This window comes from Oenanthe melanoleuca, chromosome 12 (genome assembly GCF_029582105.1).
Source record: "Oenanthe melanoleuca isolate GR-GAL-2019-014 chromosome 12, OMel1.0, whole genome shotgun sequence".
NCBI classification, from domain to species: Eukaryota; Metazoa; Chordata; class Aves; order Passeriformes; family Muscicapidae; genus Oenanthe; species Oenanthe melanoleuca.
The window spans coordinates 13,738,859-13,751,827 of NC_079346.1; the positions used below are offsets into that span (position 1 = coordinate 13,738,859).

The window sequence follows — 12,969 nt, forward strand, 5'->3', positions numbered from 1 at the left end:
GACTGGTGCTGGGGTTCATCCTGCTGCTTCCCTGCAGAGCTTTCCCAGACCCTCTGGTCAGGGCAGGCAGCGTGCGGGTCTGGGCAGGCACCTCTGCTCACCTGCCAGAGCTGCCATCGGCTGCATCTCCTCCTCGCTGGTTCCCAGCCCTGCGTGGCTCCCCACACCTGGCGTGGGGGATCTGCCCCAGCCATGTGGTTTCTTGGGGAAACCAAGAGCCCACTGAGCGAATTGGGGTGGTTTTACATTGCTCAGGAGCTGGTCCGTTACAAAAGGTTGGGGGTGAGCCAGGGCCTCCCAGCCTCCTGACCTGTGTTTTAATTAAGAAAGCTGCTGGAACCCTTGGGGGGCTGGGGATAATGAGGCTGCCCCTGCCGAGCTGGGAGAAGAAATGAGGCTGGCGATGAAGCACTGAGGCAGAAGCCACCAGCTCCTCTGCTCCTTCCCCTCCATCCAGTGCAGGGGGCAGTCCAAGGTTTTTGGATGTGGGACACACCTGCCCCCTGCGATGAGGCTCCCAGGGGAAGCCGGTGTGGATTCTCTGAGGTCTCATACAACCACATCCCGTGACCCAGCCGCTATGGGGAAGGATGGGAGTGGTGTGGGTACTGTGAAGTCCTTGCTGGCCAGGATCCTTGCCCAGAGAGTTGGCACCTTTGCAGGCAGACAGAGGTGCATCCCCTGCCCTGCCGGTGTGCCAGGGCTGCGTGTGGCACTCTGTGCCCTCCTCGACTCTACTCTGTCCCCTTGCCCAGCTGGCCTGCTGTCCCCAGCTTGCCTGGCACTGACAGCTGTGTGCTTGCTAGTGCTTGGAGATCACACCACGCTGAGCATCTTTCTCAGGGGGAAGGTCTGTATGCCCTCTCCTCCCCCAGGAGTGCGAGGCTGGGGTGCCAGAGCTTCCCTGCCTTGCTGCCCATTCTCAGGGATGAACCAGAGGTGCTGGCAGGGTCCCTTCAGGGAAAGGGGACTGTCTAAAGCGTGCTGGCAGGGCACACTTGGGGGGTGTGCGAAGTTCTCAGGGTCACCCGGGAGATGGGGCCGTGTCCCCGCGCATCCCCGCCGCCCGGGATGGGGTGGGGCGGGCCGGGGCGGGCCGGGGGCGGGCGGTGCCGGCCCCATAAAAGCTCGGTGCCACCGGCGGCCGAGGGCGCGGCGGCGGGATGCGGGCGGCGGTGGCGGTGTCGCTGTCGCTGTGCTGGCTCTGGGCGGCGGGGCACAGCCTGCCCCGGCTCCGCCTGTCCTACCGCGGTGAGCCGGGCCGGGGGCACCTGCTGCGGGGCGGGGGGCTGTGCTCGGAGGGTGTCCCCAGGGTGGGACTGGGGGAGCCTGAGCTGCGAACTGCGGAGGGCTTTTGCTGCGGTTGATGGGCAAATTGTGCTGGGGGCTCGGGCTGGGCTGCGGGTTCGGTGGGAGGCTGCCGGCACCCCGAGGAGAAGGAGGAAGAAGAGAAGAGCCGGCTGACAGGGACAAGGGACAGGGGATGTGTCGCCGGGCTCCGCGCCAGCCCCGCCGCTCCCCGCGGGGAGTCGTCTCCCACGCGGAGTGCAGGGAAACTGAGGCACGGCGGTGTTCTGGCTCGTGTGCTGGGTGGGTGGGTGGCCCCCCGGCATCCTGCCCTCGGCTGGGTCCCCGGGCTGCGCCCTCCGAGCCCCGTGGCGCTGGGGTGCGGTGCTGGGGTGCCGGGGCCCCTCGGGGGCTGCGGGGGCAGTGCTTGCTTTTAATTAAAACTCTCCTTGTGATCCTGCTCTGGCTCGCCGCATCCCCTGCTCTGCCAACCATGGGCTGCTCCAGCCAAACTTGACAGAGCCTGGGGCGCCCCAATCTCCTCCCGGCCTCAGAGCAACGAACCTGCTCTAAAAAAATTAACATAAAATAAATTGTATAATGTGTATCTTCCCCTTCCTTCCCAGAAGGGGGAAAGACTTGGGTAGCCCAGCAGTTTCAGAGCCTCGGGAGCTGCAGAGCCAGGGAAAGTCTGTGCTGCCTGGGCTGGGTTCCCGGCTCTGGCCGCATCCCTTGCTCCGTCCTGGGGCACAGCAGGTGACCCCAGGGCTGCCTCTCTGTTGAACGGGAAACTGAGGCACGCAGTGCCCTCATCCCCTTATCCTGGGAGCCCGGGATGGCTCATGGCTCTGCCCCGTAATGCGATCCTATTTCTTCAGGTTGGGCTTGACAGCAGGGTGAGGAGATTTGGGGTCTCAGCAGGGGTGAATCGTGGGGCTCAGGTCTGGCTCAGTGCCTGATCCACTCCAGCACAAAGTCCAACCGTGCAGAGCCGCTTCCCAGGTGCGAGGAGCTGCCCGGGCGGGGTGGAAGCTCCTCAGCCTCCCACGGCAAGCGAGCCACCTTTGGAAGCTTGCCTTTTTTTTTTCTCTTTAAGCTGCTTAATCCATTCGTCTTTCAAATTGGAAACAGAAACTGAAATTTCCCATGAAACAAATTCTGCCACCGCCTTCTCCCCGGGGGAAAGAAAAAAAAAAAAAGAAAATTTCAATTAAATGCATTAGAGCCTCTGAAATTAAAATCGTGGTGAGCTGAAGCTGTTTGTGCAGAGCTCCCCAACCTGGGCTCTGTGTGGCTGGTGGCTCTGGCGGTGAGGTGACTTTGGGGGGTGACAGGGACAGGCATTGTGCTGTGGGTGCAATGGTGGCCATGTACCCAGCTCTCCCTCACACTTCCAGCCACTCTTCCTTTTGTTTTAACTTCCAGCCGTGGCGCATATAAGAGGGGAAAGAGCATTTTGCTGTTGTGTGGACCAGAAGCATTGCCCTGGGCTCTTTGCTGTCCCTCCTGAAGGATCTCCACTTGGGGGGTGGCTCCCGTGGGAGCCCCACCCTGGGGTAAAGGTGTCCCAGGGAGGGATGGGGCATGGCCAGGGGCTGTTCCCTGGGGAGCTGCAGAGGAAGGCGCCCTGGGCCAGTGTAACCCGAGGCGCCGGAGGAATTCGCCAGGTCTGGGGGAGAAGGGGAAGCCTTGCCTGAAACAATAAAAGGAGCCTGCCGACTTTACCAGTGTTGTTTTGAGCTGGGAAAATATTATTGCTGGGCAAGAATAGAAGGAGACGACAGCATTTTCCTGGGCTGGACTCGGCGATACGGGAGGACCTGATGCTGGGAGGATGCAGGGAGGAGGGTACCAGACTGGGTGGAGGGACCACCACTGCCTGGAGCCAGCTCTGCTTGCAAACAATGAGGATGGAGCCGCTGGGGCTGTATCCTGGTGCCACTGGCATCACCAGTTAAGGCACTGGGACTGCCCCTAAGCAGGGATAGGGTGTGTGATGGGGTGAAGGTGTCTGTTGTACCCTGCTGGGGATGGACCTTGTCTCTTGTAGGGCCTAGGGGAGGCATTTTCCACCAGGATGGGGCATTATGTTGCTGGCCACCTTCTTGCTGGAAGTGACAAATGTCCCCCCAGTAAGTGCAGGACTTGGTACCCTAGTGTCCTGATCTGTGGCAACTGGATTTATCCCAGCACCAGCTCCCCTCTTATGGGGACATGTGTGGGAGATGCTCGGGCTGGGTGTTTCCCTGGGGTCAGCAGCAGTGGCTGGCAGTCTTCCGGGCTGGAGGGTGTTTGGGGACAGAGCTGTGCTCATTCATCAATGGTGCTTTGTCCTCCTCTGTCTGGCAGGCACAGTGGCCTGGCCTGGGGTTGGGTTTTCAGAGTCCCATGAAGTTGAGCCATTCCCTCTGGCCCTCTCCCTCTGGCAGCTGTGTGGGCGCCACTGTGCCGGCTTGATGACCCTGAAAGTAATTTCCCACTGGAAACCAGTCGAGCCATTGCCTCTGTGTCATCGTCACTGTGAGGGTCCCCTTGGCATCCCACGAGATTTAGGCTTGGTCTTGCTCTGGGGGCTTTGACTGTCAGACCCTGTTGCTTTGGGATGTGATGTCCATTCCAGGGATGCAGCCTGTCCATCGCTGGGATGCCCCCATGCTGGTGCCTCTCCCCAAGTGCCTTGTCTGTGCCATGGTGGAAGCCTCCCTGTCAGTGAGTTCTGGTGGCAGCATTGGGCTTTGTGTGGCGGTTTCCCCATGGCACTGGCTGGGTGCCTGCTATTGTGTGCTTGGCTGGCACCCAGCAGGGACAGGACCTGCTTTCTGCCCACCCCGTGTCCGGTCTCACCACAATCCCAGCTCTGCGTGAGCCCAGCCTGGGGCTGATGGCACAGCCACAGTAGGAGTCTGGGGTGGTTCAGCCAAACCTTGCTAAGGGTGGCAACCTTGCCTGGGACCCTGCTGCGTCTTGGCTCTGCAGCTTTGCCCTTGGCTGGCAGGGAGGACAGCACTCCAGCCAGGTTGAGGCTGGGATGTCTGTGTCTCCAGGAAGGGACGGAGACAGATACTGCAGTCTGGAGTGGCTGTGAGCAGCTCTGCTGACCCCAGAACAGCTCCATGATACTCAGAAGCAGCAGCTCAGAGGAGCCCTTGGGGCTGGGATGGCTTCTGCTGATGCTTTCATCTCTTCCTGACAGATCTTTTAGGCACCAACCGTTCCGTCCTCTTCTTTGGTCACCGTGGCTTCCTGGGCTTCCGCTCCCTCTACCTGGATGAGTACCATGACCGGCTCTTCATCGGGGGGAAGGATGTGCTCTACTCCCTGCTCCTGGATGGGGCCAGTGCAGATGCCAAGGAGGTGAGCTGGGTGCTGCTGAGCATCCTGGAGTGTCTGTCCCCACCCTGACCCCTGTGGACCTGTCAGTGCCCAACTGAGCTGGGCAAAGTCAATCAGAAACAAGATCTGCCCTGGGGATGGCCTCATCCCAAGTGCCTCAAAATTATTCCCTAAATTTGTAGTGCCTAGGAAGGGCAGGCTGGCTGTGGTGGCTGGAGGGAAATTAGCTGGCAATTAGTCATGTCATCAGCCTAGGAGACTGGTGGTGCATCTCACCAACGATTCCTGGGTACTGAGCATTGTTTTGGACTCCACTTTTCTAAAAAACTGTGGTTGGGAGATCAAGTGCTGCCCATCCCCATCTGGGATCCCGTTCACAGGCCAAATATTCAGCTGAGAGCCTGCAGAGACAAGGAGCTAAAGGGATCCATCACTGCAAGAAGTTGTGCCAGGGTTCACCTGGCAAAGCCCCCAAATCTCTCCTGGTTCCTTGCTGGGAGAGGTGATGGACCAGAATGATGTAATGAGTGGTTGCTCCCCTCCTCTTTCACCCTCTCCACTTTTTTTGTTTTTCAAGCACAGCTCTGGGATGTTTCTAGCTGAAGAAAGAGGAGGAGGAAATGAAGTGCCCCTCGGCATGCTGGGTCACTGTGGTGGGGTCAAGGGCTTGTGTACCCAAGCTGCCCTTGGTCTAAGAGCTGCTAAAGGCCATGAGGGACATGGACTCCATCACTCCTGCTGTCCCCTGGGTACTCTTTCCCCATGCCACCCACAAGCCTATTCCCTTCCAGGCCAGCTCCAGCATCCCCAGCACCCAAATCCAGCCCAGCTGGGGGCTGTGACTGCCAGGTTCATCTCCCCAGGAGGAAGAGTCCTGGGCTGGGTGGGCTCCAGGGAGCTGTGGTGCCTTTCTCTGTCCCTCTCTCCATGCTCTTGCCATTGGCAGCCTGGAGATGTGGATTTGCATGGCTGGGTCCCTGCTGTCCCTGCTCCAACAGACACTTTGTGTTCCAGATCTATTGGCCGCCCCGCCCTGGGCAGACGGAGGAGTGTTTTCAGAAGGGGAAGGACCCAGAGGTGAGTCTCTCCCCATGTGTGCTCTGCTCTGAGCTGGGGTGTCCCCTTGTGCCAGATGGCTTGCCCCATGTTGGGGCTGTGCCATGTCACCTGCCAGGGGTGGCCCTGGGGCTCAGGGGCCAGTTAATCCTGGTGCAAGAGGGAAACTGAGGCAGGAAGTCCTTGGCCAATCCTGGGCACACAAAAGGTTTGCTTCAGGCTCTGGAAATCCTGTCTCAGTTGCTCTGCTCAGCCCTGTGGCCACAGGGTGCTGGCCAGTGTGTCCCAATGTGGCTGCATGAGCAGGCAGAGATAGCTGGGCTCTGGGACCAGAGCTTGGAGGGACCAAAACCCCCATGCTGTGCTCCAGACCCCAGCAACACTGCCTGGCCCATCCTGGCTGTCCCCAAAAGTGGGAAATCTGTAACTGGCTCAGGTTTGGTTCCCTAAACCTTACCCCTCTTTGCATCCCCCTGCCCCAATATGAAATAGGACTGTGGCGGGGAGAAAGTCCCCAAGGCTCTCCTGGCCCAGACAAATTACTCCCAGGAGTCCCCGTTCTGCTCTCTGTGTTTATTTTACCCGCTCTCACCGACAGATCCGAGCCAGGGCAGGCTCAACTTTTTATTTTTCTTGAACATATTTTTTTTTTTTCACTTGCTATTTTAGAGGCTCTTTGCAAAGGGAAAATAAACAGCAGGAGGCTGGGAACCCCCGGGGCGGCTCGGCAGCGGTGTTCCCAGCAGATGAGGGGCCTCGCATCCTGCTGTGGAGGGACAATGGAGGGCAGGCAGGGCTGGCGCTGGCCAGGGGGAGCTGCCAAGCTAATGGTAGAGAAGGATGGGAGCCCTTTTCCAATGGGAGCTGCCAGGAGAGAATGCACAAAGTCAGAGGTGGCAGGTCTCCAGCCCTGGGAATGTCATTGCTGCCGTCCCCCAGAGAAGGGGACAGTTCCAGACAGCAGAAACCAGGGTTGTTCTGGAGGCAGCCCAGGATGCCTGTGGGTCTCTGTCTCCTCTGTTTCCTCCTTTTGTTTCATCCCTGGCGTAAGCAGGAACATGACAGGGAAGGATGTCTCTGCATCTGGTCACATCCTGGGTGTCAGGGGTTTGGGGCAGGGTTTGGAGCTGGCAGGGTGTGTGATATGCTCCCCTGGCTAGCATGGACTGTGCAACAGGGTGAGTGCACAGGTACCTGTGGGCAGGAGATGCCCAGGCGGCAACTGGATCCCATGTGGTTCCCCTGGGATGCTCTTGGTAGCAGGAGGACCAGTAAAAAGCCCTGTAGTTTTGCAGTGGGCTGGGGTCCACCCAGATGGAGTCCATGTAAGCCCTGTCAGTGGGCATGCGCTGCCACCCCAGACCCCTGGCACCAGGCAGAGAGCTGCGGGTGGGCAAAGCACCAATACCTGGTGACCTTTCTCTCCCCTGCTGTCCCCCCAGACTGACTGTGCCAACTATGTCCGTGTGCTGCATCCCTACAACCGAACACACTTACTGGCCTGTGGGACAGGCGCCTTCCACCCCATGTGCACCTTCATCTACGTGGGGCACCGTGGCGAGGTAGGGCAGCATTCCCAGCAGGACACCCCTGGAATGCAGTTCCCCATTCCCTGCCTCTCTCCTGAGGGGCTTTGGGACTGCATGGAGACACTGGATGTGTAGTTTGCTCTAACCTGAATACTGGTAGGGGGAAGTATCAGGAACCAGTCCCCTGTTGTCCCTTTGTCCTTCTGCTATGCCCTGTCCAGCCTTCCCACCTGTCTGGGATCCCTTTTATAGACATGTCCCCAGGGGCTGGTGTCCTGCCAGGGACTGAGGCGGGGGTGCCATTTTCTCCTCTCCCAGCTCACTGCTCATAAATCAAGTTGGCTGGGGTAGAATGGCAGGACACCCCTCAGAGCCCTCCCCACAGGCTGGCCCTGTCTGGGCAGCGGGAGCCCTGTCTGTGCCATGATGACTCTGACCAGCAGGCAAGCAAGCAGCAGGGCTGGTGGGTCTCCTTTGGCTGCTGTGCACTCTCATGGGATCAGTCTTGCCTCAAAAAGTGTGGATCCTGCTTCCAGATGGTCCTTTGGGTGCACTGAGTGAGGTCTAAATTGGGCAGGGACCAGAGCTGGTCCCTGCATGCCCGGGCACAGCTCAGGGCTCACCTGCCTGCTCTCCTCCCCAGCACACCTTCAGCTTGGACCCTGCCAGCGTGGAGACCGGCCGGGGCAGGTGCCCACATGAGCCCAGCCGTGCTTTTGCCAGCACTGTCATCGGTGGGTTATCTTCCTCAGCATGTGGGAGCCTCTGGGGTGTGTTCCAGGGATGGCCCACCACAGCCAGCTGGGTGTTTCTGCAGGTGGGGAGCTGTACGCCGGCCTCACGGCAGATTTCCTGGGACACGATGCCGGTGTTTTCCGCAGCATGGGGACGCGCTCCGCCCTGCGCACAGAGGTGGATCAGCGCCTACTCCATGGTAATAGCTTCCCTCTGCCCCCCCATTCCCCCAGCAGGGACCATGAACCTTGTGGTGGCCAGAGCATCTCTGGCCATGGTGCAGCATCCCCCATGCCAGCTCAGAGCAGGGAGAGCCACCAAGGCAGCAAGGTCTGGGGGTGCTCCTGGCTGGCATCCAGACCCAGCATGGACTGGGGGTTTGGAGGTGGTGGCTGTGCCCTCTATTCCCTCCTGACATGGCTGGCTCTTGATTGTAGATCCCAAATTTGTGGCAGCCCACTTGATCCCAGACAACGATGACTGGGACAATGACAAAGCCTATTTCTTCTTCACGGAGAAGGTGGTGGAGGCAGACAGCAAGGAGCATGCCATTGTCAGCCGTGTGGGCCGTGTCTGTGTGGTAAGATGCTGGTGGGGACTGGGGGACAGGGATGCACCAAGTCACAGCAGGGGCCCTGATACTCCCTGTCCCTGCAGAATGATGCTGGTGGTCAGAGGGTGCTGGTCAACAAGTGGAGTACCTTCAACAAGGCCCGGCTGGTGTGCTCTGTCCCTGGCCCTGGTGGCATTGACACCTATTTCGATGAGCTGGGTAAGGTGTGCATGGAGCTGTATCTCACTGGGGCTATTCACTTAGTTGGTGATTCCTTAGTTGGATTTCAGGAAAAAAACCATGCTTTCATTTCCAGAGGATGTCTTCTTGCTGAGGACGAAGGATGGGAAGAGCCCAGAGATCTATGCCCTTTTCAGCACTGTCAGGTGGGTGGTCCAGCTCCAGCCTCCGGGGACATCCAGCTGCAGCTGCCCATGACCTGTCCTGTCACTGTCACGAATGGTTGCTGGCTGCTTCCCTGGTCTGTACAGGGATGTCAGTGTTCCCACTGCCAGCAGTGCCAAGCATGGCTCTGCTCAACCACCCTCTGTCCCCTTGCAGCCACGTTTTCCGGGGCTCTGCTGTCTGTGTGTACCGCATGGCTGACATCCGGGAGGTCTTCAATGGGCCCTTTGCTCACCGGGAGAGCCCCCATCACCAGTGGAGTGCCTACGAGGGCAGGGTGCCCTACCCACGGCCAGGCGTGGTGAGTGACTCCCTGCAGCTCCAGGTCCCCTCTGCTCCTCCAGCTGCTCTTCTGGGGTGGTGACGGAGCCATGCCCCATCTTCTCACCTGCTGGAGAGGTCTGCTGGTGGTTTGCCAAGGTCTGGCAAAGGGGTGGAAAAGATGGATTCCAAACTGGAAGGCAAAGAGAGAGCCAAAACAGCTCTGAGGGGTGATGGAGGGGGAAGGAGTGATGGTGCTGCGGTGGCTGGGCTGAGCTTGTCCCCTCTTGTCCCTGCAGTGTCCCAGCAAGACCACCAACCAGCCCCGGCAGCAGTACAGCAGCACCAAGGACTTTCCTGACGAGGTGCAGCACTTTGCCCGTGCTCACCCCCTGATGTACAAGGCCGTGTACCCCCGGCACCGCCGGCCCCTCCTCGTGAAGACCGACCTGCCCTACCGGCTGCGCCAGCTCGTGGTGCACAGGGTGGAGGCCGAGGACGGCCAGCACGACATCCTCTTCCTCGGCACAGGTGAGCAGCAGGAGCAGAGTGCAGGAAGGAGCTGCAGAGCTGGGCGTCCCAGTGGACACCCCCATGGGCTGTGTGATGCAGGGTGCTCACACCTCCATCCTCCTCGGCCCCCAGATGCTGGCTCTGTGCTGAAGGTGGTGGTCACGCAGAAGACGAGCTCAGCCATGACTGAAGAAGTCATCCTGGAGGAGCTGCAGGTTTTTAAGGTGACATTTACTGCCTGACTTGCAAGGGAGGGGCAGTGAGGTGGGCTAAGGCTGGGGACACGTGGGGATGGAGGCTCAGGGCTGTCACTGCATTGTTGGTCACTGGAAGGTCTCAGGATTGTTAGGAAATAGGTTGGCTGGAGGTATTTTCATCCTCCCTAAAACATTCCTGATGCTCTGCCAAGCCCTGGTGGGTGTGAATGAGCTGGGCTGTCTGGTGAGGATTATGTCAGCCTGATGTCCAGTTCCCTCCCCTACAGATGCCTGTGCCCATCACACAGATGGAGATCTCTGTCAAGCGTGTGAGTACAGACACGGCTCGGTCATGGGGCTGGGGACCAGGCAGGTGACCAGCTGTGGTCACCAGCCTCTTAAAACCATGTGATGCTTGCCCTGGCGTGTCCTGGCTGGGCCCCCAGGTGCGAAGCCCATGGGGGTGGCCAGCATCACCACCTTGGTGCTGTTCCCCCAGCAAACACTCTACGTGGGCTCCAGCCTAGCGGTGGCCCAGGTACGGCTGCACCAGTGTGAGTCCTATGGCACTGCTTGTGCCGAATGCTGCCTGGCCAGGGATCCCTACTGTGCCTGGGATGGCACTGCCTGCACGCACTACCAGCCCTCTGGCAAGCGCCGCCATCGCCGCCAGGACGCCCGCCACAGCAACCCTGCACACCAGTGTCTGGACCAGAACCTGACTGGTGAGAGACTGGGGTCCCACAGGGCTGAGGGGATCCTCCAGGTACCCCAAGATGTCCTGACGTGCACAGCCCTAGTACACAGAGGGGCTTGTAGCCATTCCACATGGGCACCCTCATCTGCCCATCTCTTAGAGCAGGGCATGCCCCAAGAGAAGGAGGGTGCTGCTGTGGCTGGGTCTGGCCACTGGGAGAGGAGAGGATGAAGCGACACAGTGGCCATGGGGGGCTGACATCTGGGCAGGTGGAAGCCTGGCTGTGCCCTCCCTGTGAGCCTGTGCCTGTCTTTGCCCTAGTGGACGATTTTGAGAGAGTTGAGGAGAAGGTGCTTTATGGGGCAGAGGACAACAGCACGTTTCTGGAGTGCGTGCCCCGGTCCCCGCAGGCCAGTGTGCAGTGGTTTGTCCAGAGGCCCCCGGATGAGCAGCGGGATGAGGTGAGGCTCCCTTGCACCTGCTCCCCTTGTGGGGACACGGGAGGGATGTGGGACCAGACCCAGCCTGGACCCTCCTAACCCCACGGTGGCCAACAGGTAAAGACGGATGAGCGGATCCTGCAGACGGAGCATGGGCTGCTTTTCCGCAAGCTGCACCGGCACGACGCCGGCACCTACTACTGCAAAACGCTGGAGCACGGCTTCACCCAGACGGTGGCCAAGATCACGCTGGAGGTGATCGCCAGCGAGCAGCTGGCACACGCCTTCCCCCGGGGCCGAGGCGACGTGCTCCCGCACCTGCTCTGCCCCAAGCCCCGGCTGGTGCCGCAGGCTCCCAAAACCTGGTTCAAGGACATCATGCACCTCATCAGCTCCCAAAACCCGCGGCAGGTGGAGGAGTACTGCGCCCGCCTCTGGTGCAGCAGCCGTCCTCACCACCGCAAGAGCAAACTGGCCCAGGCCAAGCTGGTGCTGGCTGGCGTGGATGTGGCCAAGAAGGGACGGACAGCCAAAGCCCATGGCGAGAGGAACCGTGTGCCCCGGCAAGCACCGGCCACTTAAAGAGGGCAGGGTAACAGATGTGGGGCAGCCGTGGGCAAGTACCAGCTCCCTGTGCTGCTGGTGGCCCCGGGGGCCTCTTGACCTGGTGGGTGGCTTGCAGAGCTGCCAGCCTGTCCCCCTGGCCGGAGGGGATGGGCAGATCCCTGTCACCCTCAGTGGCTGCAGGGTCTCCTCACAAACAGGCAGTGAGGTAAGACACGTTGACCACCCCTTGCTCTTGCAAGTGATGTAGCAGGTGGGGGCTGTAGTCCCTGGGTGGGCTGGGGCACAGTGGCATGGTGCCACCCGGCCCATGCTGTCACCCAGGCCATGCTGTCACAGATCCCTCCATGAATACCAAGGCCATGTGTGGTGCCGTGGGGAGCAGCTGATGGCTCCAGGCTCTTTCCACACCAGCACAGAGCCTGGGAAAATGATGCCTGCTCATATGGGGGGAAAGCCAGCATCATCCCAGAAAGCCTCTGCGTGCAGGAAGAGCCCTATCACCTGCTGTGCCTGGGGAGCTGGAGCTGTGCTGTGCCAACCAGGATGTATCCCAGGGGACAGGGCTCCTCCCTACCTTCCATTGGCACCGGGATGCATTCAGCAGTGCCAGCCTGTTCTTGCAGCTCTTCACTTTTCCTCTGTCTGCCCCACAGCTACAGTTTTAGGGTTGGACAGAGCTGGGGAGAAAAGCAAACAGCTGTGGGCAGGTTAGACCTGTTCCTGGGTAAACACTGGGAAAGGCACTAATGCCAATGCTGTCACTGTGCCCAGCTGAGAGCAGGGACAGGCAGAAGGCAGCCCCAGCAGAGTTTGGTGGTTTCTGCTGGTTGGTAGCCCTGCAGGGGTGGGTGGGATATGGCTGGTTTGGGGGGGCTCCTGCTGCCTGGTGGAGCTAAACCAGCACCCAGAGCCTCCCCCAAATGCAGGGGTTGGGGGTAGGTACATGGAGGGCACCTCCAGGCTTCCAGCAAGGTGTTCTTTGCTTTCTTCATCAGACATGAGCTCACTCATGGTCAGCCCGGGGTGATAAAGATCTGCCCCTTCCTGAGGCAGGGCAGCCCCACACAATGGTGTGAACCACGGCTCTGCCGGGACCAGCATTGTTCAGAGCTGCAGGAACGGAAAAGAAAAATAATAATAATAATAACAATAATAATAAAAGGCCCTGAATAGCTCACACAAAGCCAGGTTGTGATATCATCTCTTCTCCCTGTAGCTGTTTTTGTGCTGCAGCAGCGGCTCCCTGGGAGCAAAGTCCCTCAGCAGCACTGCCCCATCCCATGGAGATGGGTTGGGGGTGTTTGGGGTCCTGGCCCCCTTCTCCAGCTCCCTGTCCCACCTCTCCTGCAAACTACATGTGTCTCCTGGGATCAGAGAGCTGTGGTGAGGCTGGCAG

At 59.8% G+C, this 12,969-nt stretch overlaps 1 protein-coding gene across 1 annotated transcript; it reads left to right on the top strand.

The window, feature by feature from the left end:
• The first annotated feature begins 1,154 nt into the window (after nucleotides 1–1,154).
• On the top strand, nucleotides 1,155–12,756 carry SEMA3G (semaphorin 3G). Its single transcript, XM_056501507.1, has 16 exons — nucleotides 1,155–1,251; nucleotides 4,481–4,641; nucleotides 5,635–5,697; nucleotides 7,119–7,238; nucleotides 7,849–7,939; nucleotides 8,023–8,139; nucleotides 8,378–8,520; nucleotides 8,598–8,712; nucleotides 8,810–8,879; nucleotides 9,055–9,199; nucleotides 9,459–9,690; nucleotides 9,805–9,896; nucleotides 10,157–10,198; nucleotides 10,369–10,594; nucleotides 10,888–11,027; nucleotides 11,124–12,756. The coding sequence occupies exons 1-16, from the start codon at nucleotides 1,164–1,166 to the stop codon at nucleotides 11,586–11,588; spliced, it is 2,310 nt and encodes a 769-aa protein (XP_056357482.1). The 5' UTR covers nucleotides 1,155–1,163; the 3' UTR covers nucleotides 11,589–12,756.
• The last annotated feature ends 213 nt before the right edge of the window (nucleotides 12,757–12,969 follow it).

Coding starts and splice junctions, on each gene's coding strand:
- SEMA3G (XM_056501507.1), top strand. CDS start 1,164: ATGCGGGCGGCGGTGGCGGTGTCGCTGTCGCTGTGCTGGCTCTGGGCG. Junction 8,713..8,809: donor CACCTATTTCGATGAGCTGG/GTAAGGTGTGCA, acceptor TTTCATTTCCAG/AGGATGTCTTCTTGCTGAGG. Junction 9,897..10,156: donor AGGAGCTGCAGGTTTTTAAG/GTGACATTTACT, acceptor CCTCCCCTACAG/ATGCCTGTGCCCATCACACA.